At 37.4% G+C, this 26,639-nt stretch overlaps 1 protein-coding gene across 2 annotated transcripts; it reads left to right on the top strand.

The window, feature by feature from the left end:
• On the top strand, nucleotides 1-26,019 carry gpsm1b (G protein signaling modulator 1b). 2 transcript variants are annotated; one of them, XM_008424393.2, is made up of 14 exons: nucleotides 1-267; nucleotides 8,800-9,021; nucleotides 10,098-10,233; nucleotides 10,384-10,526; nucleotides 11,746-11,869; nucleotides 12,800-12,915; nucleotides 13,078-13,233; nucleotides 13,894-14,002; nucleotides 14,109-14,223; nucleotides 15,879-15,949; nucleotides 16,065-16,235; nucleotides 22,675-22,831; nucleotides 22,958-23,163; nucleotides 23,947-26,019. In XM_008424393.2, the coding sequence occupies exons 1-14, from the start codon at nucleotides 206-208 to the stop codon at nucleotides 24,145-24,147; spliced, it is 1,989 nt and encodes a 662-aa protein (XP_008422615.1). In that variant the 5' UTR covers nucleotides 1-205; the 3' UTR covers nucleotides 24,148-26,019. The 2 variants fall into 2 exon arrangements, with proteins under 2 accessions (XP_008422615.1, XP_008422614.1); XM_008424392.2 differs by lacking the exon at nucleotides 1-267 and adding an exon at nucleotides 6,682-7,425.
• The last annotated feature ends 620 nt before the right edge of the window (nucleotides 26,020-26,639 follow it).

The following is a 26,639-nucleotide window of genomic DNA, read 5'->3' as shown; positions in this document are numbered from 1 at the left end:
GTACAGGGAGTCACTTCCGTGGAGGCTGCCATTACTGTGGTGAATGAAGAAAGCGTAGAGAATAACGAGAGGCAGAGAGGGAGGGGCAGAGGAGCGGCACGCCTCAAGAAAGAAGAAAAGGTCTCTGCCTCTGGAGGAAGTGGTTGTAACGGGGTCTTCAGCGGGAGGAAGCAGGTTTGGAGTCAGGCAGATTAGCAGCTCTCCCATGGCTCAGTCGGCTGCTAACGGTGTGGAGCAAGACTTGGCCACCAAGAGGCTGCATTCAAGGTAAGAACCCTTGGTGGACATACATTTATATTAGGGGGTTGATAATCTATTTTGCGATAAACCACATGGATGTAAAGCGGTTTTAGGGACACAAACACAGGGGAGAATAGAAGAAACTGCCAGCTCAGGGCTTTGCTTAAGGAGGAGCTAGTCTGGGGGAACCTCGTCCTGCCAGCTTTCGACTCGTTTAAAAAGACCCATCCAGAGCAGCAGCAGCAGCAGCTGCAGCAGCTGCAGCCAGAGCTGAGCTCCAAGCCTTCCCTCCTGGCTCGGATCATTGAGCCGCTGTGGCTGGAATGTACAGACTGAGAGGAGCCTTGGAAGATGTGGACGTCGGAGGAATGTTGCAGAGACAGACAGTCCACAGGTTGGACTTCATCTAGATGAGGCTTTGGGTTAGCTGGACTATGTAAAAAAAAAAAAAAATAAATAAAAAATAAAGAAAAAAAAGCCAATATACTTAAATGGCTTTGGATTTTTTTTTGTCTTGTTTTGCATATTTCTCTGTCCTTTGACGTCATTAGTTTTTGCATATAAGCACGTTTTGTCTAGAAGTTTCTTTAGTCCTCCAGTCCTTGGTGTTTGTAAGTTACTTACCTATCTGTCAACCATTAGGCTAATCATATCGCCTCTAATTATCAGTATAGTCTCACAGACGAACTCCCAGACATAGGGTTTAATAATCATGCCTCTGTGTAATAAAACAAGCCCTGATAAATGGTGAATGGCTGTTAAGATTTAAGGGAAAAACGAGGTCCAACATGTTGACTTTCATTGTTTGCCAACAATAATCCTCCTGGTATCGTCTTATTTAAGTCTCAACCTTGTTTTGGGATGCTACAGACAATACGTGCACACTCACTGTGGAAAGGTCATGTGTCAACCTCCTTATGCTGGTAAAATTAGAGGGGAAAACAGCATTGCTGTGATTAGCACGCTTAAATATAATTTGTGTGTCATTTTGTCAGGGGGACACACCAACCTTGCAGGTTTTTATGAATGTCACATCTCAAGTCAACACTCAATTAACATTCCAGGCAGCCTAATCTGTGGAGCAGACAGTGAACAGTGCAATGCCACAATGTGATTTTGGTTTTGCAAAACGATCTGTGTAATTAAAATGCGCAGCCTGTACACAATCCTTTTGAAAGCATAAAAAAAATAAGATTGACTTTCAATTCAGTGGTATCAAAAACTTTATGGGCTCAAAGATCAACTGCAATTTTAATTTCCCTTCGCTGAATATGTTAAAAACATAAAAAAATAAAAATAAATAAATAAATACCCAACATGTATAACTCATGGTATCAAAGCATCAACTTTAAAGAGTGCAATATACAGTAGCAATAGCAACAGACTGTAAGATTTCATGCTATTAACAATACCTCATTAAATATTTCAAACACTTACTACATCCAAACCTATTTTAGTTTACATGTATTGTTATTGTTTACTCTCATGAAATATAACTACTTTTAAGAGGCATTGGTCAATATGAAATTGTCACAGTTAAAATAATATATTACCATGCATAGGCAAACATCAAACAAAGATGTATGTGCAACATGATCTAACTGTGTGTATTTTAAACAAAAAAGGCAGCTATTGTGCTTCATACCACACAATGAGGCACAAAATATAGTAACATGTCAACTATTGGCACTGTTTGCATTTATTTTTTCTGTTTTGATACAAAAGCAAAAACGCACAGTGAACACTTGTTAAATTTTGTCTTTTTCAAGTGCCTTTTGTGCAGAGTTTTACTATTTTAGATCCTGTCCTTAAAGAGCAGCTCTACTAGAGTGATATTAACTAGTTTCTCAATCAGATTATCTTTATGGATATTCAGCCTTCACTTGGTAGGTTACTAGTAGCTTGCCAGATTTAGTGTTGATACACTGTTACTTTAAGAATGGTGTGTTATGTTACTTTACCTGTATCACACCATCTTTGTTTTTCATTAATAGCAATGTTTGTTGGTCTTGTCACCAAGAAAAAATAGGAATGCTGGCAGTGTCCAGCAACAGGTTGGGGAAGGAGAGAACAGGAGGTTTAATCCAAATAAGTAAAAATAAATAAATAAATAAGTTTTGAAACCCTAACTTTTTAAACTTTGATCGAGGCAGTTGGTCCAAGATTAGCTGGGTTGCGTTACTTATAGCACTTAGCCTTAATCTGAGCACATGCATTTATAATTTTGATTGGCTTTCCAGCTTGCAAGAGGAAGAGTCTTAAATTGTATTTGCTTTAATTGCTGTACGTATTCTAGCTTTAAACTACTCGATTTACTGGTGACCACTTTAAATCATACTCAGATTTCTCAATATATTTTGCATCTTGTGGGATTTTTCTGTTTGTAGCTGCAGTCTGCTTATTAACTCTAACAGCGTTTAAACTTCGGCGTTACCTTGTAAGTGGTTGGTGTCAAAATTTCCACAGAGTTCCCCCTAAAGGGAACAGAAATAGTACATGTGGTCCTTAGACCAGAGCTTGAGATCCTTGGTTACATTCAAAACATTTTAAGCTATGCAAAACACTTTAAACTCCTTAAACATTCAGTATTGGCTACTTTTCTAGTAAACATTGTAAGCTGAAGCAAGCAGCCAATAAAAGTCTCATCATAAAAAAATCAATGATACAATCATGTCATGTTTTATGGTCAGAAATGCACTCAGAGAAACAAACAGCTGAGGGAAAAACAGCTTGGCATTCTTGCTTCCTACTAAACGTATCAACATTTAATCACCGTGTTTTAAACCACATCCTCTCTCAAATTTTATACTTTATCTGCTTTTTAGATTGCGGAACAACTCCTGAGAGAACTGATTTTCTTCTAGTTTTTACATCATTTCCTTTCAGGAATGTGAAGGACATATTTTGATCCTAGTCCAAATAATTCAGCCACTGAAAACATGGCTGAGACGAAACCCAGTGACATGGTGGCGAAGTGCACCTTTACAGGAGATTTGAAGAAAAGAAGAAAGAGGCTCTGTTTTGAGAGAAAAATACTGCGTGAGGAAAAACATTCCTGGAGTTTTTCTTTAGTTCCCCTGACAACTGGCCGTGGTAGACTGTAATTATGGCTGTATTACTCCTCTGAACACAGGGTTTCATAGACATGCCAAGAGTTATGTGGAGCTTTTTAAGATGAAATAATAGAAAAAGATAAAAAAAAAAATACAATTGTTAATCATAAGAACATTCGGTGTAAATAGACCGTTTATTAAGTGCAAATGACAATTTGAGTATTCTCTAAAACATAGGTCTACTACTGTCTTTATAGAGATATCTTGAACTATATTTTCTCAGAAGGATCTTCTAATACTTTGTTACAACTGACAGATGCTACAGTGGTGTTACAAACGTTATTCAAATTGATTTGCCAAATCGCAAACCCTCCATTACGGCTGACATACACCAGCGTGTACAGGATTAATAATGCAAATAATTAAGTGCGCAGCCAAAAAAAAAAAAAAGATCTCAATTGTAGGGTTGAAATTGCTTCATATTGTATTGCATTTGTATCCTTTTTACAAATTTGCTGTTTAGAAACATATTGAAAAGTAAAATGATTTCTGCCTGGTATGGTAATAAAACATGAACATTTTAATGATTGAGGCATTTTTATAAAAAAAATACAATAATTAAGAACCAAAGTGTCCTCTTAAACTTACTATGAGAGACACTATTTTTAGTTTGGTGATAAACTGACTATGTAGCCTTTACAAGGGGATTTGCTTTTTGACTGGGCAACATTCACAGACTTGCCTCTAACCAGCTTCTTTCACAAGCAATTTTGTTCTGTCTTTTGGAAGGTTTACAGACATATTGTGTGACACAAAAGCTCACTTTTAAGTGTTCATTAGAGGAGAAAAAGGGGAGAGTTTTCTGCTTATCTGATGTAACTCAAACTACAAAGACTGAAAGCCAATAAAGTCCTGCCATAGAGAACAAAGAAATTGGTCAATGTTTTGTTGTCTTAACTTCTTTCTTTTTTATGTGCTCATAAATCTGTGTATGTGTTTCACAGTGATTTTGGTCTTTCTGTTGCTTTTGTTTTGTCTTTGATGTTATTTTTTCCATCATGAGGTCAGTTAGTGTTTTTATTTTTTTATTTAGATATTTTATTATTTAGTTGTGTTTGAGATGAATTATTTCTCTTCCATTTTTGTCTTTTTCTGAAAGAGAACCTCTTTTATTAACTGACAACAGCCATGTTCTCTTACCTGTAACCTACCTTTGTTCATTTCTACATTCTTTCCATTCACTGCAGGAGGGATAGTGCTTGGCATCACATCACAATCTATTCAGGCTAGATTTTCTTAGCCTTTTCACTTTCTTAGCTCTGGATTTCTTAAAGTTATGCAAGATTTTTTTTTTTTTTGAAGAGTTTAACCACTATAGAATATTTGAGTTCTTGCTTCATTTGGAAAAAAAAAGCCACCATCAGAAAAGTTTAAACTTCTTTGCCAACTAACTTGATTTTTGTTTCTTGCATAGAAGAGACTAGACTGGGTTTTTAAAAAAAAATGTGTTCTTTTGTAACATTATGTTCTTTCATTGGCCTTGTGGCTTTCCTCCCTTAAGCTACGGCTGCTAATTCCTGCTGCATCTTCTATTTTGTTCTTGTAGCCTTGATGCAATCAAGGCTTTTGTGAGCATACTTAATTTTTTTTGTGAAGTGTTGCCATCTGTTTTTCTTACTGGAATTTTAATTTCAGAGCCTCAGAGTATCCATGTAAGAGTTCCGCCAGTTTTCCAACTAGTAAAAATATTTGTTTTACTATTTTTGGTGTTCTTAGAATTGGACTTTGCACATTTTTGAGGACTGTTCCCCGCCGTGGCAATCTGATCTGCATAATTTCCACACTAAAGACTTTTTTATTGCCGTCAACTTATTTAATAATTTCTAAGCACATTATTTTTTTAACCTTGTCTTTGTAATAAAAGTGACGTTCCAATGTTACCTGTGAAGCCTGAATCTGGTGCGACATTGTTTTAATCTAGTACACCCTGATATTCAGTTTGATTCAGTTTGATTAAATAATGCTGTTGCATTTTATTACTGAATGTTTCTAATTAAGAAAAAAAACACAATGGCATCAAAACACATACATGTGGTCAGCCAGTCTCATTTTGTACATTGCACATATTAGGACAAAGGGCGTTGAATGCACAGAGAGCTTTTTTATTTATTTATTTTTTTACCTTTGAGGAATATCCCATTGAGATTTACAATCACTCTCACAAGGATTCCCTGGCCGAGACTCACAGCAGTACATGGTTTCAATCATGTAAAACACTAGCATCCAATATCACATGCCTTAAATTAATTAATTGAGACTAGCTTCTTCCGTTTCAGATCAGTTTGCAGTTGATTCAAAAGAATTGAGCAGTAAACTGAAATTACTACTTCTCAAAAAATCTCTGATACTGATAATGTTTTGTGCAACTGAAGTTGATGTATTATGTAATAGCCTTGTAAACTGGAAATCGCTGGAGAATATATCGAACCTGAACATGCAACACGTTAGTTAAAGCTGTGAGATTGGTGATAAGTCCTGGAGCTCCATGGTGAACAGAGCGGAGTGACTAATGCTTTGTAACAGGTGTCCAAACATGCCCAAAGATTGCATGTTCGTATAAAACATGTAGCAGCAACTAGTTGCTTTTTAGCCCTAAAATGGAGGAAAGACTTGATAATAGATGGACATTCAAGTGCGACACACAGTGAAGGACTCGGTACTATAACCTCAGAGGTACACCATTAGTATGAGAAAGGTAGACTATTGAGCTTTTGATTGAATTATAGAGTCCTGCACTGTGGTGTGTATTAGTTGAGAAGTTAAATGGATAATTTACCACTTATTAGGGCTGCTGTAGTAATGTTATGCTAATGCTGCTTTTTCTTAGAATCTTATAGTGAGTTGGTTAAAATGTTGATTAAGCAAAATCAGTTGTTCGCTCCCTCTGCCTGCAGCAAAAGTTATAACAATTTGAAGTTTTCTCAAGGTAAGCCAGTCGGATTTCCATTATTTATCCCATATTTTATTTCGCTTTTTGTGTAATTCTGACAGTTTCGCTGTAAGCCTTGCAATGTTATGGTAGTTTTATTCTGAGTTTCTTCTGACCTGATGTGTAGAACAGTAGGTTTTGTCATAATGTTGTCTCCGATTAAACTTTTTCTACATTAACCCTGATGACATCCTTACATTTGTGTTTATTTTGCCACAGTGTATTCATTCAATTGGTCCTTAGGCCTTAATAGTCCGTCTTTGCTGTTGACCTAATTATCTTTGTGCTCGGGTCAGCAGATGGGTGGATTACTGTGGGCCACTCACTTCACTGAACTCTAGTAAGAAGGTGCAGGTCACTGGATTAGTCGTGTTCCTCTCATTCCTTTTCTCTCTTTCTGAGCGGAACAGCGGGCAAGTTTAAAAGTAATGCTGTAGTGTAACTGAGCGCATCTCTGCTGTAACCTGGAACATTTTCTGTGTTAAGATGAAGAGGAAAAGGGGAGGACTCATATTGGTTATGCATAGTAACGGCAGAAAGAACACCAGGAGATTCTTTCAATAGACAAAATGAATCCTTTTTGAAGACTTCTGAAGAGTGTTTCATATTATTTTTTGCAATCCATATCTTGGTGCTAATTTTTTTGTCGAATTTGAAACAATTCTCTTTTGACTGTTTTGGCTTAAAAATGGAGCTACTGAGTCTTTTTTTAGAACAGGCATCAAGATTTCTAAAGTGGATGTTATTGTTGATTGTTCTTGGATTGTGGGCATGACTTTCAGTTTGAATGTCTGCGCATTGCTGGACATTTTCCAGCTTTCTGGATTTTGGTGGAGCAATTTGAGGCTCTGTGGGATTTGTATGGAAGGACAGCTGGTGCTTTTGTTTTTCTTCTTTCAGTTTTGGAAAATTAACTTTGTGTAAAAAAAAAAAAAAAAAAAAAACCCTGATGTTTTACATTTTTTAGTTGGAAATTTTCTTAAACATTACTCTCATCACAATGGAGCCGTGTCCTCTGACTGGAGCAGAGAGAGCCGTGTGCAGACTTGTCCACCATGGACCCCGACCACAGTCTATGCTAAAGCCTTTGCACTTGGAGCTCCAGGTGTATGTGGATAAGATGCGAACAAAGCAAAAACACAGGTGCTGTTTATGTGGATGGGGTCATTTTAGCACTTTGATGTAAGATTTCGAATCACATCTAGCACTGTGATTTATTATTTGGACAAGTAGAGAAATTTAATCGGATAATGATGTTTATGCAAATTAATATTAATGCAAAACTGAGTCATAAATTTAGTGTAGGAACCATGGACTGAATATTCAGACATCCTTCAAACATCCTTGTTCTCTTCTTTAGAATAAGGCTTTTTGGAAAACGGATCAAATTCAAGGACATCCACCGCCTAACTCTGTATTCAACGCTATATCCATTTAGGGATACAGCGAAACTGAAAAGTTTCCTATAAATTCTGGATTAGATGTTGTCTGATACGAGATTCTCAAGCTGTGAACTCGAGTTGTAAACATACCATCATAAAGTTGCAATCACTTTTATGTAAAACTGAAAAGCAGCAAATATTCTGTCAAATAAAAAAAAGGCATTACCCTTCCTTTTATTTACATTTATATAAAATCATCTGTCTCTCTTACAAGTGAGGGAATAGTGTAAAAGCCTCTTTTCAGACATTGTTCAGCAACTCTGTGCTTCATACAGCCTGAAAATAATCTTCAGTACTTTTTCTGGAATCCTATTAAAATAACTTAAAAACAAAACATACCTTTTTTTGGGAGTAAAGTCTAACATTACTTTGCTGTAGGAACCATGAAAGAATATCAACTTGTTAATTTGACTTGCCGATAGGCCAAGTAGGGCTCAAAAATAATGGAGAACATGAAATGGCTTTTGGATGTTAAGTATGCTGCTGGTGCTCCACCGGTCTACTTCTTTTCTCATCTTTACAATATTTGCATGTACTGAATATTAGCATTAGAATCTGAATGAGATGTCAGAATCAAAGCATGGAAAAGTTCCTACACGTGGCCAAACTGACAGTCATAATCAAAAAACATGGAACTTGAAGTGTAAAAGCCAAACAAGTAATAGTTCTCTCAGTAGCATTTTACAATTGCGATTTTGCACACATTGATATTGCAAGGAAAGTTGACCTTTTAAGGTCTTTTAAGCTCTAATGTGTTGCTCAAAGTAGAAAACAAGGATGCTTTCAATTCCATTTGCTGTGTCTCTGAAGGAGGGTTGTGTTGCTCCAGAAGGCAAACTGATGCAAACACTGATGAGTGAAAAGTGCAGCATCTTCTCATGGGGGTTCAGCTTAGACAGTTGCTAAGGCAACAGTCCACAGAAATGACTACAGAACCTGTTGTCATAGTGATACTACCAGCTTAAGATGTTGCACCTCCACTTCAGTAGCATCTGTGTTACTGTAAATGGTCATGGGCTGCATAGTGTAGACCAGGTACATTTGAGCTGATATCTGACTTGTTTCTGTCTTTCAGAATGGAGGCCTCTTGTTTGGAGTTGGCCTTGGAAGGTGAGCGGCTGTGCAAGGCGGGAGACTTTAAAGGAGGAACAGCGTTCTTTGAAGCAGCCGTGCAAGTCGGCACAGAAGACCTGAAGACCCTCAGTGCCATCTACAGCCAGCTTGGCAATGCCTACTTCTACCTCAAGGAGTATGGAAAAGCCCTGGAATACCACAGACATGACCTAACCCTGGCCAGGTGAACAGTCAGTTACTTACATTTACAGTTGCTTTAGCTGAACGCAAATATGCTTTTGGTATATTACTAACATAATGAACACATTTTAAAGTATGCAACACAGTGTAGTTTTTTTATAAAAAGTGTAAACATTTGTACTTCAGTAATTATAATTGTAAGTCACATATACATTTATAGATGCTATATGTGCAGACATCTACATTCGATACAAAGAAGGAGAGTGAAAGGTGGCGAAAGGGTCAGCCGATCAGTTTCATCGTTGAGATTGTTGTGCTAATTACTGGCCTATAGATGTTTACGCTCTCAGGGTTACTGCATATGAAACATGAATTCAGTATTTTTAAGATATAAATAAATATAGAAAAGGAAAATAACATTAAGGAAAATCATGCTCATTTCCAGACTTTACCTTGTGTCCTTTCTTTGTCCCTGCATTCTTCCTTATTTTTTCTTCCCTTTGCATCTTTATTTCTTCACATTTCTTCCTTCTCTTCCTTCATTGCATCCTCCCCTCCCTCCTGTCCTTGCTTTTTGCTTTCTTCACCTTCCTTCCTTCCTTTCGCTGTGTTATTATTTAATTTATTTTTCCTAGAAACAGACCAAGAAGTGAGAGAATCCATAGTACATTGCATACAGAATTTCTCCAGCCTGAGGTGAACTCGGGTCACTCTTTTTACAGATTTTTATTGCACAGTTGGACACGAGCAGAGAATAAGAAAATCTAAGTTATTGACTTTGAGTCAGACCATGAGGAATATTTTATAGTAAAAGTTGACTACAAGCAGGATATTTAGCTCGTTAGTAATCTGGTCTCCTACAGTGAGTGCAGCTGGTACTTCAGCAGGGAAGTGATTAAACACCCCTGGGAGATTTACCTTGTTACATTACAGTCTCACTGGGGAGTACTGGGACTTGGTCCCTGAATTAAGCAGATAAACTGCATACATACCATACAACATGTCTAATGAACTGCATTTTAATACCTTAATACTAATTATTCGACTTGCTGATTAACATCCGAAAGTTTTTTTTTGTTCCAGATTGCGAATGTAGAAATGTGTTTTTAATTTTCTCAGAACGATAGGTGACAGAATTGGAGAAGGAAAAGCTAGCGGTAACCTTGGTAACACTTTAAAAGTGTTGGGGCGTTTCGACGAGGCTGTTGTCTGCTGCCAAAGACACCTGGATATTTCTCAAGAGCAGAGCGACAAGGTAAAGTGTTGCAACCGTATACTGATTAACAGAGATGCATAAACACAATTAACCCGTCTTGCACTATAATGAAAATGACTTAAACAAGCACAGTATTCAGGATCATATGCTTCATGATCCAACTTGTCTCTTTTTACTGTAATGCTGCAGGTTGGAGAAGCGAGAGCGCTGTACAACATTGGAAACGTGTTTCATGCAAAGGGCAAACAGCAGCTGTGGGGCTGCACCCAGGAGCCAGGCGAGCTGCCCTCTGATGTCAGAGAGACACTGCAGAAGGCTACAGGCTTTTACGAGTATGTATTAATTGTATAACGTATCCAATTATAGTTTTGCATTATTGCATATATTTGTTTTTTGTTATTGAGCTTAAAAGGTAGTAGGTAGTACCGTTTGTTTGAAAAACAACTGAGGACTAAGAGTTGTACACACGTCTTGCCTCATGTTGGATACACTTTGGGCTTTTTTTAAATTATGTTTTCGATATAAAGCAGAAAAGGCAAAAGCTTTCAGAATTAAAACATGTTAAGCTATCTAATATAATTATGAGTAATTGTTTAAAAAATAAAAAAAATACATGAACTGTTACAAAATTTTATTAAAAATAATATTTTCTGTTTACTATATATAGTTTACATGTAATAAATTAGTGGCTGGAGAAACAAAGTGGCCTTCAGTGTAAATGTTCTAAAATGATGATGTAAATTATCATCTTATGCAAAAGTCCAAGTAGTTCTAGCTACATACTGAATGTTCATAAATACTCCACAGTGTCACTCCCCCCTAAAGAAAATCTCTTACCTGTTTAGATAAGTATAGATTGTGAAGGATATCCATGAATTTATGATCTCATGGATATCATAAATGAACCCACAACATCAATTGAGGAGCTGCAAGGTGTAATGAGAACCAACCAATAGACAGAAGTTGAAGCTGTCCGACAGAATCCATCCTCATTTGCATAACGAGGCAGAGATGCATGATGTAAAAATAGACATGAACATGTAAAACAAAGAAAGAAAAAAAAATGCAAGGAAATAAAATGGGAAAAAAAAACAGGTAAAAAGTTAAAGGGAGAAATTAAAGGGATAACTTAGAGGCTTTAATGCCTCTATAAGTAAAAGGGAAAAACCACTAAAATTATTCTTTATCCAGAGCATTTTATTTTCTTAGTCTTATAGCTTAAAGGCCAATATACATTTTTAAATTTGAGCAAAACAAAAAATCTTGGGAAAAAAATGTTTTCCCATTACTGTACTGTTTTTTAGTCGATAGAAATAATGTTTATAACCCTAAATAATCTAGACTTATGTTATGTTTTTTTCATGCAAGATTGTGAGGAGAAAAAAGCTTGTTTTTCCTCTACAGTTTTTGTAAATATTTGGTTTCAACTGTGTAGATTAACATTCTAGTACATGTGAAAACAAACGGTATAAAAATTTAAAGGACACTTAAGATATTACCTGATAAATGTCTTTTCAATCATTTTACTAATGGTTACTCTTGTTACTGCAGGATGAACTTGTGCTTGGTGAAAGAACTTGGCGATCGAGCAGCTCAGGGGAGAGCGTATGGAAACCTTGGAAATACCCACTACCTGCTGGGGAACTTTGTTGAAGCTATTAAGTTTCACCGTCAGGTGAGAGGTCAACTCAGAGGACCCCACCATGAGTTGTCTGCCACATACGTTGAAACAGTAGCAGGTTTAGTTACGCTCTGGGATTTCAGTTTCTTCCATGGGAAGGAGGAGATTAATATCTAAAAATGTGTTTTAGTCTTTTGTTGATATTATATCTTTTTATGTTCCAGGAATGTATTTGGTCCTTCTATGAAACAGATGGTATCAGATTTTACTGCGAGACAAACAATGCAGTATGAGTTTTGTCTCTGCTGAGAGACGTTTCTCATAGGACTTTGTCTTGTTTAAATGTCAGGTTGACTACAATTTTACTTGCAAAATACTTTGGCTCAGCAGTTCATCTAGGAGGAGGAGAGGACTGACATTTGTGTAATTTCTTTTAAAGTTATCATTTACATATGTGCTTTTCTTGAAGCAAAATGCAAGGGTAAGACTAAACTGAATGCATTTTGTCCTGCGTAGCAAAATCTGCCTTAGCATGCAGAAAGTGTTCTGCTTACTGAAACAAGAAGAAAATTGGTTTTGTGATGATTCATTGAAAAGTGTAGCTCAGTAACTCGTCTTGTTTTCATGTCACTCATCATTTGAAACCTTTTCTTTTCTTTTGTGAGAAGCCCGCCTTTCCTATTACAAATCTATCAGGATGCAACAGAGCAGAACATGGTGCCTGTAAAAGGAAATAAAGGGGTGATTTGATCCACTAGTGCTGCAGAAACCCCTTTTTTAGGTAAAAGAAAGAGGCCCAGCATAGCTTAACAGTTGAGCTACTTTTACTTGTGTATGCTCTATGAAAAAAAATGTGATCAAATAAAGCCAATAACGTATGGCTAAAGCCAATAACAATATTAAAACTAAATGTTTTAATATTGGTAAGATGAAATGCAAAGTGTTGAAAAATGGTTTTTGAGCTTGTTGTTCTGTCATTTACAGCGGCTATCCATCGCCAAGGAGTTTGGGGACAAAGCAGCTGAACGTCGAGCTTACAGCAATCTTGGCAATGCCCTGATATTCCTGGGACAGTTCAACACAGCCACTGAATATTACAGGTGAAGAAAGACTGCAGTCTGACATCTAGTGGAGGGACATCAAAGTGAATCTGGGTTAATCCCGATGCATGTCCCAACCCATTAAAAGCTAAAGGATTTCTATCTATCCACCTCTTCAGTCGTGTTTTTTTTCCTTACCTATTCTCTTGTTTCCCATCTTAGAAAAACTTTGCAGCTGTCCCGGCAGCTGAGGGACCAAGTGATGGAGGCTCAAGCTTGCTACAGTTTGGGAAACACTTACACACTACTGCAACAATATGAGAGGGCTATAGACTACCACCTGAAACATCTGTGCATAGCCCAGGAGCTCAATGACAGGTAGAGTACAAGATGTACCTGGTGTCATGAATGGATTTATTGGGATTCTCCATATAACTAAAGGATCAACAACAGCAGGATCTCATATTATCACATTAATAAACAGTAAACATAATACCAACAACCAAAGATCCACACAAAGGAAGTCAGTGTGTCATGTTTGTTTGTTTCTTTTTGTTTTTTGTTAAGTGGTGTTTTTATGGGACCTGGCTACTAAAAGCAAATCGACTCACAGTTTGCAGTGTTGAAAATGCAAACAAGACAAAAGTACTTTTTCAGACATGTCTGTCTGGATCTCATTGGGTCTGCTGCTGGTTCAATTTCATTCCTCGCCACATGTGGTTGTGAAAAAAAAAATGTCCTGTTTAGACCCATCACTTTGATTTTCTTTTTTTTTTTATTTAATAGACTGGACAGCAACAATTAGAATGGTCTTGAGGCATTTCCAACTTTTATGTAATTTAGTGCAAAGTGGCAAGATCAAGTAATGGACTAAACAGGCATGGCAGATGTTGGACATTTTTTTATTTTTTATTTTTTGCTGAAGTAATATTCAGTGTTTGTCAAATGTCCAATACCACAAAAACAGGTCATGATTATTAACAAAAATGCTTAACTTGACTATGATTGAGTAGTTTGTGTTGGTTTTGTTTTTCATAGAGTTGGCGAGGGTCGTGCCTGCTGGAGCCTAGGAAATGCATACGTGTCTTTGGGAAACCACAAACAAGCCCTCCACTATGCCCGAAAACACCTGGACATCTCTAAAGAAGTAGGACATTTTAAAAATCTCAGCAATCCAATGCAGTCCGGTGTGAAGCCATTTTCTCTAACCCCATCTGTTTACCTCTGTCTTATTGCCTCTTTGTTATCCTCAGATTGGAGACAGAAACGGGGAGCTAACAGCCAGGATGAATGTGGAGCAGCTGATGGAGGCTTTGGGAGTCGATGAAAGTGATCTTTCTCCCTCCAGTTCGGAGTTTGAGATGCAAGGTAACACCCAGGAAGTAGACTGCTTTTTAAGAAATATGGACGTCTATTGGTTTTTCAAGTAATTTTCACAGATTTAAGGCAAGTGTATGTTTTAGTGGCCGAGTCTTTAAGTTGAGCTAAACATTTTTATTATAACATGTATTTTTGTAATGAGGTTCAGTCCTTTTAAGTGCTCTAATCAGAATTTTTTATCTTGACCTCTGTATCCCAACCTGCTGGCACAAATTTCTATTTCACAAGCATAATATAAGTCATTTTGAGAAGAGCACTGTAAATGTTTCTTTTTCTAGCCTGTTATTGCTTTTAGCAGTAATTATTTATGATAAGAGCATTGCTTGTTTCATGCCCTGTGCGTTAAAGCGGTCCCTAAAACATAATCTTCAGCATCTTTTTTGATGTTTAGCAAGGCTGATTTTACTAAAACAGTAATTTCCATATGATTTACCTTAAGAATGTAGAGCCATATTTCAGCTGATATTTCTAATAGGCTACCAACATTTCCAAAAGTATTGTGTTCCATGACAGAGGTTAAAGGTAAAAAAAAAAACAATAAAACACTTTTCGTCTGCATTACATTCAACCTTCCTCTTACTGGCCAAAAGTTCTGCCTAAGTAGCCCAAATAAACTGAAGCAATCTCTCAATATGTCATAAAAAATACTGTTGTATATTAAATTGTTTATTTTAAACACCTTACAAAACAAAACCTGCTGAGTCTTTTTTCTACAATAACAAGTTCTTCCCTCAAAAGTGTTGTACTTGTGTATTGTGTGTTCAGTAATTGTAGAAATGTAGGATTTTTGAGTTTCTGACTGTTGAGCAGTAAGGGATGAAACTGAAAATCATTTAATTCTAGTAAACAATTTGTTTTTGGTGCATCTTTGCTTTTCTAATTTTGAAGCGTGGATCAAGCGATTTGCTCAAGTAGGAAATTTAATGGCATGATCCTTTTAGTTAGAGAAGCCAATGTGTCTTGAAAATGTATTAAAAAAATAAGTTTATTCTGTGGCTAAGCAAACTTTTGTGATCATTGTAAATTCTTTTGGCAAACCAAATAAAATTAGGAGAAGATGACATTTAAAACTGTTCTAAAACATGTTTCACTCAATATTTTATGTCATCCCCTTTTAGTTTTTCAGTTAACCTCAATGTACACAAATTGGTTACATGAAGTTTAAAACCAACTTAAAGCAGTGTCTGTGTTATGTCTGAACTGAGGCTAAAGATAACTTTCCATATCAAATCAAATGATTCAGCAGTTCGCAAATTTGGGCATTTGAGCATCCTAAAAAAAAAGAAGCTGAGAAATGTCTTCAGTCCTCCTGGTCTGTATAGTGTCTGCATTCATGAACCCACCTCAGGGTAGAAACTGACACCCACTTCAGACATTTCTAGCTTTGGAATCGTAGCTTGGCAAACAGATGCTTTATTTAGTTTGTCTGCCTGGTTGTTTGCCCTCATACCCACATTGGTCATCATGAGACCACCGCTGAAACTACCGTCTAGTGGGGTGAAAAAAGATAAACAGATGGCAGCTTTCAGCCCAAGTTGGTTCATTTAAGACAGTGCGAGTCTCTAATGTTGCTAAATATCACATCTGAACATGTAACATTTATTTACATAACTTTTTTTTTTTTTTTTTTTTTTTTTTTGCAGGAGCAAGACCCAAAATCACCAAGAGAAACAGCATGGACAGTGTAGAACTATGGAAGTATTCCTCAGACAAGGTGGTGTGTCTAACCTCACATGTTTTGCTGCTGAAATATGTTTTGTTTTTTACTGTTGTTTTTTTTTTTATACTCTTGCTCATCTATCCGTCTCTGATGTGCTGCGTTGCTACAGAACGGTGACAACCAAAACTTGGAAAATATGCAGAGAAGATCCAGGAATCAGCTGTCGCAACCTGGTAAAAGAAAAGGCTACCCGGACAGTCAGTCGTCTGATGAAAGGCCCTGGTTGGACTCCCCTGTTGACACCGATGATATCACTGTTCAAGTTACACCTCCAGTGTCCGTAAGTAGTCACACCTTTACTGTTTTATCATGTTATTATGATTAAAAAACACATTTGCTATGCTAGCTACAGCTTCATTTGTAAAGCTCTGACCTGCTGATGTCGATTTCATCTGGTTCCAGTCTTTCTTTAAGAACTCTCAATAACAAATGTACTTTTTTACTACCATTTCCATGAAGTGAATATGAATATAATTACAGATTTACACTGAAGTAAGACAATAATTTCTCTGAAACAGTTCAGTTTTTTAAAGCTGTTGAATCTTTCGGTCTCTGCTTTGCTGAAAATCTTCAATTACACTAAAATAATCCAGGTTATATTGAAGAAAATTAAATCCATCTGAAATGAGTTGCTGCAAATTTTAATCACTCCTTTACAAGTCTAATTATAGTTTCCTTTTTTTTTCTTTTCAGCTGCATTTAAAAATGCTAAAATGTCACTTATACATATACATGTTTTGTTTTCAAAGAAAATATCAGCTGTGTCCAACTCGATATGAAAGTTATTAATTTACTCTTGTGTTTTGAATTTATAAATTTTCTGTTCATAAATTTATTGTAGCTTTTTGGAAGCTTTCCGTAATGATCATTAATCACGTATCCACCTTATTTCTGTAACTTCTGATGCTTTGCTTCTGGGCTAGAATTCTTAGATTTAATTGAATGCTCTGTTGCAGAGCAAATGCAGACAGAAAATGTGGGAACATCAATTATAGTTTTAAAGTGATAATATAATCATAGCTATATTTTCATCTTTAAAAGATTGGGTGGATGACCTGATAAAAATGGACTCTCATTACACTTACTACCACTTTAAATTAATCTTAGAGTGTGTAGTGGAAAAAGAGAAGGGTGTCAAATTAAATTTCATATTTTTCTGGTGTTTTCTAAGCTTTTTTTTTTCTGAGCACTTTAATTATTTATTGGACAATTTTTAAAAAACTGTTTTCTGCCATAGGCTGAGTATGCGGTCAGAGGTGTAAACACCAGAATGTTGTATACTGTTTCACTGTGAATGAATGTTTAACACAGACTTCCTAAAGCCACGGGCTAAACTTCATCTCATTGTAGGTGCAGCACTAAAGACACCTAAACAGCTCACGTGGTTCTATCAGTCTCCATAAGTTCGTTATCATTAAAAGAACTTTAATGCATATCAGATAACAGAAGAGCTTCTTTGTATTTCCACTGTCTTATTTATGAACAATCCACTGATGCAAAAAATATAGAAAATAGCCAAGTCTTATTCTGGTGATAACACCCACACACTGAATATTGTTGTCAGTCTGACCTGATATCGTTTTGGTCTGGGGTGTTCACAGATAGAAAGATCGGATCTGTAGTTTCCAACCAACTGATCACAAATTAGGGCCTCTGAGGTGTAAAATCAGACAATTTTTGTGCATTTCGAGCTTGAGCTCAAATTTAGCATTTTTATATTTTAAGCTTAATTTGACATTCATTTTACATTTTTTTAAGCTTTGGTACTTTAAAATCACAAAAAGACACTTGCTTCATTGGTGTTCTTGCTAATAATAGGGGAAAAAAGTATTTTAAATTCACAAATCTAGTAGATTTTATGTGGTGTTAAATGTGTACCAATTGGGGTTTAGTTCCTTGGCGCCCTCTGTAATATGTCAGACTATTATTGCAGTCACTGAGGGCTCATATTAGCAAAGACTAGATTCAGATTTCTTCTGGAGTTGCACCAAAAAGACCTTAGAGACACTGACTGAGTTTAATTTCTTTCAAGGAAATATTAAAGCAGTAAACCTTTTTGAATGTTAATTTCTATAAAGTGTTCATTATGAAATTATGAAATGAACGTGCTGGCAACATTGTAACAATATCTTCTAGTTTAAGAGCAATTAGCAGTTTGCTGTGAATCAGAATGTTTAATGAATGTGCTCCGTCACAGCTGCTGGAGCCTCACACCCCTGCTGCATCTAATCATCTGCCAATGTGATGATATTAATTGTTGTAATCATTTGGCTGACAGGACTGAAAAACATGGAAATTACTTGTGTGCTTCATAATTGTTCATCTTAATTGAGTATAAAATGCATTTAGATGTGAATCTTCTTCCTCTTGACAATGATGAATTATTAGGTTTTGACCATTTTTGGCAAGTTATGCATTGAGATGGGATGCGATTAAAATCCTCTCGAGATTTTTTCACACCTTTACACAATTATTATACGTGTAACACTACATGCTGTTTTTGATATTTACATTTTTTCTTTTAGAAATATATGAATTTTCTCCTAAAGGATTTTTATTTTCCAAAATGCTCTTAAAAAGGCATGCAATTACGAGACATTTTTCCAAAAACGACATACATTTTGTGTGATCTGCTTTAATTTCTTAGGACAGAAAACTTCCAAATGTCTAAGTTAAGTTTTTTGAAAAAAAAAAAAAAAAATTTGTATTTAATTTGTTCTGGACATGGACATTGGTAGGAGTTTGTCCTGTAATCAGGTTTGCCAGTTTGAATCCTTGCATTGTCTGTCTTTGCCTGCTGGTTGTAGTCAGAGGGCTGGAGGCACCGGTGCATTTTGTCTCTGATGGTGGCAAGCTACAGGACTGTAGCCACATCTGCCCTTTTGGAGTCTGAGGGAGTGTGAATGTGTGCATTGATGAGTGAACGACTGAATGTAGTGTGAAGCGCTTTGGGGGTCGTCTGGTCTTGATGAAGCACTATACAAGTACAGTTTGGATGTATATCTTATTTCTCAATATTTATCTGGCTTAGCAAACTGCTGACAATATTCTCACCTGAAGCATCTGAAGTGCTAAGCTAATGCTAGCATGCTACTTTTCTGTTTTCATGTGTCTTGTTGATAATTTTGGTGCCAGTATATCCCAGTTAATGTTTTATACAGACATTTTTTTTTTCACTGTTTCACAAATGTAATCCTTTGATTTGACTATGACATTTTCATACAGACAGCTGTCTGAGCAGAGCGTCCAAACGGATCATGTTGCATTGAAGCAGCCAATGCAGTATCTCTTTCACTCTCAGAACAACACGACCAGCTGTTTTTTATGAGCAAAAATATTTCCAAAAAGCAAAATATCTTTTCAAAACCCACCTAAAACTAATGGCTTGACTCACTCATCATTCAGCTCTGCGGAAGCGCGGTAATGACTCCTTCATTTGATTCAGGTTTGTTATAAAAGGGGTGTAAATAAAAAATTGAAGGATGGTAGCTCTCAAGGAGTGGAGTTGGTCACCAAGGCATAGTTTTTATTTGCTGTTGAAGTTACAGGTTCTATGTTAAGTTGCGTGAGGTTGGCATATTTGGAGCATCGTCACACAACCTGTCCTACGCCTGGACAGTGAGGGTTGACGTAGACAAGGCCTCTTTTCTAAACTATCATTCACATTCTCAAATTCTTTTGTAGCTTTCTTTCCCTACTTTTCTCTGTCCCCTTTTCTCTCTCTCTCTCTTGATCATCACATGTTCTTTTCTCTTGTTCTGCCATTGTGGCCTACTTGACTAATTGGACATCACAAAGTAGGAAGTGACTAGATCCACAGAGAATCCATTGGGCCAAGGACACAGGACACAAATTACTAGAAGTCACACCAGATTAGACTTTTTGAAAAGCAAAAAATGTCTGGATCCTTGTCAGTTTTGCGCATCTGATCCCTACTGGAATAGCCTGCTGCCAAGCATTGCTCACATAACTACTCCCCCTGCATACATCTTTCTACCCTCCATCTCCCCTCCTCCCGCTTTGTCCCCCACAGCTCTGCCTCTCAGCTGATAATGTGACCTTGATCGGAGAACTGGTACCCTCCCCACAGGGTCAAACGCTTAGCTTCCCATAATGAGTTGTTTTCCCACAGTGGGTGAACAGGACAAAAATGGCCTGCCAGAGATCTACATAGAGGGAGAAAGAGAGTGAGAGAGGGAGAGAGAAACTGAGAGACCGGAGAGGACAAGGTAGTATGCAGCTTAAAAGAGGCCTGGAATAGCGGACTAGCAGAGTCGAAGAAATCAGAGGCTAGTGGTTGTGTTTAGCAAAGGGAAGAATATCGTGTCTTAGGCGATGGCAGAGAAGAAAGAGGTGTGAGCCAGACATGTGAACAGAGTGATTCAGAAAGAGTGGAATGCGAGATAAAGGCTAGACAACAACCTGCTGCTGGTAAGATGTTTCACTTTACTTGGAGTTTTTATACATTGTAAAAAGGGTAGCAGGATATCTGTTTGCATTTTTGACACAGATGTGTGACTAACAGTAAGCTATGCCTTTGGAAATCACAAAATAGATGGAAAACGCAGGAAACACAAAGGCATAAGTTGGAAACTACACAGTCCTAGCAGCGTTGTAGACCATGTAATGACATGCTAATTTTGAAGTGAAGCGGCCAATCCTTGGGCAGTTTCTGTACTTTAATAAGCACTTGTGCCATGATTTGTGCTACAACTGCTGTTTTTGAGATTGGAATTACTACTTTAAAAAAAAATAAAAAAATTAACAAATTTTAGGGAAAAAAAAGAGTTTGAAATTAAGAGTAAAACTGACATCACAGCACTTATATGTTAAAAATAATAGAATATTGTAATATTAGATACTTTAGTGGGCTGCACAGTGGCGCAGTTGGTAGAGCTGTTGCCTTGCAGCAAGAAGGTTCTGGGTTCGATTCCCAGCCCCGTTCCTTCTGCATGGAGTTTGCATGCTCTCCCTGTGCATGCGTGGGTTCTCTCCATGTACTCCAGTTTCCTCCCACAGTCCAAAAACATGTCTGTTAGGTTAATTGGTCTGCCAAATTGTTCCTAGGTGTGAGTGTGTGTGTGCATGGTTGTGTGTCCCTGTGTTGCCCTGCAACAAACTGGCGACCTGTCCAGGGTGACCCCACCCCTCGCCCGGAACGCCAGCTGGAGATAGGCACCAGCAACCCTCCTGACCCCACCAAGGGACAAGGGTGTAAAGAAGATGGATGGATGGATAGATACTTTGGTTACATTTTTTCATCAGTTACTTACCCAAGCCCCACTTTCTCTGCACTGTTGAGTCATCCAGCAAGTACCTCATCCTTATTCTTACTAAATTTATCCATCTGGTTAATCCATCAGTATTTGCTGCCACCACCATAATGTTGGGAGGAACATGTCATTTATTGTAGTTGTCAGCATGTCATTTTAGATCATGCATCATATTATCAGTGTTGATCACCTAAGCCAGTGTTTTTCAACCTTTTTTGAGTCAAGGTACATTGTTTTAATTGAAAAAATCACGAGGCACACCACCAACCAAAAATGTAAACAAAGATACTCTGTAGCTGCCTATATTACATATATAGTCATTCTTATCAAAGTTTCTTGAATAGGAATCAAACACAAAAATTATTTTTATTATATTTTACATTTCTTATTTCAAATTGCACTTAACATGTCCACTTCAAAAATACACCTGAACAGTGAAACACTGTCGTGTGATGCATGACTGTAGTAACATTCATGCATCACTAATTCTCTTGTTTTAATGTAAAATGCTCTGTACCTACTGCCATCTAGTGGGGATAGAATTACATGATTACGCCACTAGTCACTGCTACGGCAAAGACACTCAAAGATGGCATTATTTGCAGATAATTAATTAGTTTTCAAAAAATATTTTAAGACCAATTACCGTATTTTCCGGACTATGAGCACACCATACTATAAACCGTACCTTCACATTTTTTGAAGCCCACCCACCCTCTGGAAACTTACATATATCAGCCGCACCGGGCTACAGGCTGCTGGTATCTCTGCCGCTCTCTGTTTCCCATAAGGACCCAGCATAGGGCAGCAGAGGGCTGCGTCCTAATAACTGCTGGATATATTAAGGACGCAGTTCTCTGTCTCCAAATCCGGTGTTGTTCACGCCGAGTTTACGTGCAGCGGCTTTATTTCCCTCCTGTACTGCCTGATCGATACTCCTCAACTTAGAAGCTGCATCATATGAGTTTGAAAACATTTCTCCGTCGTGCCTGCTGCTAGCATGTGCTTGTTCTAAATGAAAATTAGCGCGTTCTTCTTTGATTTCCAATTTTGACTTCCCATGATTCACTTCCTGCTAAAGAGCCCCCTGATGGCTGAAGAAAAATCTGCAGAAAAGCTGCACCGGGCTATAAGGCGCATGGCACATTTAAAGACAATTAAGAATTTTAAATTTGTAGTGACTTTCTTTGCAACTACATCTACTGTATGTCTCTTGATATTTTCTTTATTTTGATCCATGCATATGTTCTCTTTTTGCATTGTCCGACATCCAGTGGGCTATAGGCAATAGGCGTTTTTATCAAAAAAGAGAATTGTGAGAATAGTTTATTTTGCTATTATGAAAACACTTAAGGATTATTTTATTTACTCGTAAAATGTAGTTCATCTGGTGGTTCAGAAGAATGAAAACACATGATTAAGAGTGTAGTCATTTTTTCTTTTCAGAAACTGGGCCGCGACCCCTCCGATGAAGACTGCTTCTTTGACCTTCTCAGTAAGTTCCAGAGCAGCCGCATGGACGACCAGCGCTGCCATCTTGATGAAACGCAGAACGGAGATAACACAGAAGGTGCTGCCAACACATCCCTAAATGAGATGATAGGTCAGTAAATTTTTTTTTCTTCATATTTTGAGTTTTAGGACCAATGTGCACCTGGGGGGGAAAAGCTAATCAACTTAAAACGTCACATTAGGAAGTAATTTCTCTGTTTTGTGTAATCTTTTATAGATCCTGCAATTACCACATCCCCCCAGACTGAGGAGCTGTTTGACTTGATTGCTAGCTCTCAGAGTCGCCGCCTTGATGATCAGCGTGTTAGTGTTGGAAACCTCCCGGGCCTTAGGATTACTCAGAACAACCTGGGACATCTGGTTGGTGAGGGAGATCATCAAGAACCCAGCGACGATTTCTTCAACATGCTTATTAAGTGCCAGGTCAGAACCCCATTCTTATACAAATGCTAAAGTTAAATTGTCATAGAATGCTGAAACACATTAAAGACATCAGGGTTCCTGTGCAATCATAAAACTGCTAAACTGGAATGTCTAATTTTCCAAATCTGGATAAGTTGGAAAAATAACAAAATTATTATTATTTTTTATTTACTGCCAATTTACAACAAATGTCATCCTTGGGCACTAAATAAGAAAAACTGGTCCAACTCACTTGCAGTTGAATGAAGTGAATTCAGTATAATCCAGGCATGAAGGCAGATTAGGTGAAATGAGATGCAGTTCTGCCTGATCCTACATATAACACTAGACGTTGTATCTCAGTTTCTAGCATCAAATGTTATTTATGTCAGAAACCTCAGCCTTTGACTCATTGACTTTGATGGAATCCATCATCCTGAGCAAGCATGTGGTGACAGTAGCAAGAATGAGTCGTACATATTTTGAATCCAAAGAAAGGAATTGCAAGATTAAGTTTTTCTGCAGCCAAACATTTTCCAAGTATTATGAACTTTCATTATAGGTGCTAATGTCACAGCTTGCTTGTCTCATGGCAGCAGAGGTTCATACCAGATACTGTAAATGCTAAAGGTCAGAGTAATGGAAGAAAAGACGAAAATGGACATATACCGAAAGATATTGTCATCGAGTTATTTTCCGATATCATTGCCATCATGAGATTTTTTTTTAAGATCATGCCGCTCTATTGCAAAGCATCCAGGTAATTTTATTCATTTATTCTCGTTTTCATTTTTCTGGCCCTAGTCCTCTAGGATCGATGATCAACGGTGCTCCCCACCAGAAGCAGGCCCTCATGCCCCCACAGTGCCTGATGAAGACTTCTTCAGCTTAATCCAGAGGGTACAGGCAAAGCGTATGGATGAGCAGCGCGTCCACCTACCCTCAGATGACCAGGACAGTTCTCACTCCCCTGACCAGGAGCCACCTGGTGACTTTCCAAGCTAGGACTTGGTGAATAATGCTGCGCAGCTTGTCATGTCATTTAAAATAGAAAACAGAGGCGAAGGCAGGATGAGCAGGCAGTAAGAAAAAGAAAAAAGAAGAGAAAAACAGGTACCGATGGGTGAGCTAACCAGTTAATTAATGAAGAGAGAAATTTCATGTGCAATAGGTGGTGCCCTGTTAAATGTTACTTGATGTATTATGTATAACGTGTGTAAATACGATGTTAAACAAAATGGGAGGCTCGAGGAGTCTTCAAGAGGTTTGGGGTGGCTTAACAAGGATAGGAAAAGTGTAAATACTCAGTCTAATGCCTTAATTAGAGGATTTTTCAGACCTGAGATTGTATTCCCCAGTGTCAAATGCATTTTTGAATGCACAGGTTGGGCATACAGTATGATGTGGAGATTAAAACTTATAAATCGGTATAGTTACAACGGGAGGCGTGCACTGACGTTTGTTAACATGAACTATAATGTTTAGAAATTGAATTCCCTTGTGGTCTGATTAATGCTGCTTAGTTTTATCTTTGATCTGTTGGTGGTTTCTACCACTTATAGTGTTATCTGTGCAGTAACAGTATTAGTGTTGGCCTTTGACAAACTCATTTGGTCATCTTGAGTTATTTTACTAATTATTTTGATAAAACTTTTTTTTGTCAACTAACAAAATGAGAAAATTGTCATTGTTTTCAATTAAAATTCTATTTCAAAATTTTCTAGACCAAGGTTAAAGGGCAAATTACATACAAGGCTTCTTTATGGGTACAGACCAGAATTACTTGCTAATTTAACCTTAAATTTTTGAATTTTGATTTTTTTTTTTTAGGTGATTCTTTCAGTTGCCTTTGATCCTTTAGAAGATCTGGCGGCCAATTACATTTCGCAGCTTTTATTTTTTGGTTAAAAGCAAAGAGATGTCATGTTTCTGGTACATATGCGTAGCACACTGCCTCAATGTGGTGAAAACTTATTGCGTTTGTGAATTGAACGGTGTGGTCTTTAATATGAGTGACATTGTGATTCAGCATCACAGTTCTGCATGATTACTTTGGTTGTGCTAATTGTTGCCATTATTATAAATGCTTTAGAATAATCCATTGCATATAAGTGCATTTTTCAGTTTGTTGGTTATAAAGTACGAAAGTTGTATACCAGCCATGGGCTGGTGTAAGAATCTCAGGGTATAACCTTGAAGAAACACCATGGGTTTGCGATATTACGAAATTTAAACTTGATCTCATTACAATTACTTAAAACAGATTATTTTGCAGCATTTTTTGATTACTTGTTGCATTTCTAACACTGTTATTGTTACCACCTTGGTATCAAAGATGCAAAATACCTGCTAAATTTTGAAGTATTTCAAAAAGGAAAAAAAAAAGAATTAGTTGTGCAGAATATTAGTCTATTAATCCTCTAGTTTCTGCCTGTTTTTTTTTTTTTCCACGTAGAACTGGTAAATTGTCTAATGTGTAATTGATAAAGAACCGAGCCGACTTCCAGCCAGCCACCTGTATGCAGCAACAGGTGAGAGAGAGCCGACTTTGTGTTACTGCTTCCTCAATTCGCTCCCTGAACAAACTGGTTACTTCTTGCAGCATCTTTTTAAGACTGACTTTAAACCACAGGAATTTTAAGGTGGAATTCCTTGCAGTTTTCAAAGCATTTTTTTATTCTTTAAATGGTGGTATACTTCAACAGTTCTAACGAGCCACTGCCTGGTACAGGCTACACATAAAAAGCTTAAATTTGCAAGGACTCTGAAATTAAGACCTGCTACAAAGTACCGTATTTGTCGGACTATAAGCCGCTACGTTTTCCCCACACTTTGAACCATGCGCCTTATAGCCCGGTGCGGCTTTTCTGTAGATTTTTCTTCAACCACCAGGGGGCTCTTTAGCAGGTAGTGAATCATTGGAAGTCAAAATTAGAAATCAAAGAATAAGGTGCTAATTTTCATTTAGAACAAGCACATGCTAGCAGCAGGCATGATGGAGAAATGTTTTCAAACTCCTACCCCCTCATCATGGAAACAACACGAAGAAGTTTATATGATGCAGCTTTTAAGTTGAAGGTTATCGATCTGGCAGTACAGATTGATAGCCGCTGCGTAAGCTCGGCGTGAACGAATCCATGGTTCGGCGTTGGAGACGCAGGGCTCTGTCCTTCATAGCAGATTTATTTTCTTGTGGAAAACCGAGAGCGGCAGAGATACCAGCGGCTTATAGCCCGATGCGGTATGTTTCTATTTAAAAAACAAAAACAAAAAAAACCTTTTGTTGGTGCGCTCTACGGTATCTGATTCAATGGTACTGGGATTATATGTCCTTTGACTTTTCTTTTTTTTTAGAACTATTGCATACCTCATATTTGAACCTCAAAGTTCATACCATGTAATTTAATAGAAATTGTGAATCACATTGGAATACTTGGTCCATTTCTCTTTGATATTAAACATATTGGGAGCTGCAGTTAAACTATTCCTTTTTTCCC

The sequence above is a fragment of the Poecilia reticulata genome, linkage group LG12 (assembly GCF_000633615.1).
Source record: "Poecilia reticulata strain Guanapo linkage group LG12, Guppy_female_1.0+MT, whole genome shotgun sequence".
Taxonomy (NCBI): domain Eukaryota; kingdom Metazoa; phylum Chordata; class Actinopteri; order Cyprinodontiformes; family Poeciliidae; genus Poecilia; species Poecilia reticulata.
This window is presented reverse-complemented; position numbering and strand designations above follow the sequence as displayed.

Bases quoted from the DNA above. Each gene is read 5' to 3' on its own strand.
- gpsm1b (XM_008424392.2), top strand. From the start codon at position 7,283: ATGGAGCCGTGTCCTCTGACTGGAGCAGAGAGAGCCGTGTGCAGACTT. The intron at 9,022-10,097 runs GTGAACAGTCAG...TAATTTTCTCAG, and splicing joins CATGACCTAACCCTGGCCAG to AACGATAGGTGACAGAATTG. The intron at 14,003-14,108 runs GTAGGACATTTT...TGTTATCCTCAG, and splicing joins ACCTGGACATCTCTAAAGAA to ATTGGAGACAGAAACGGGGA.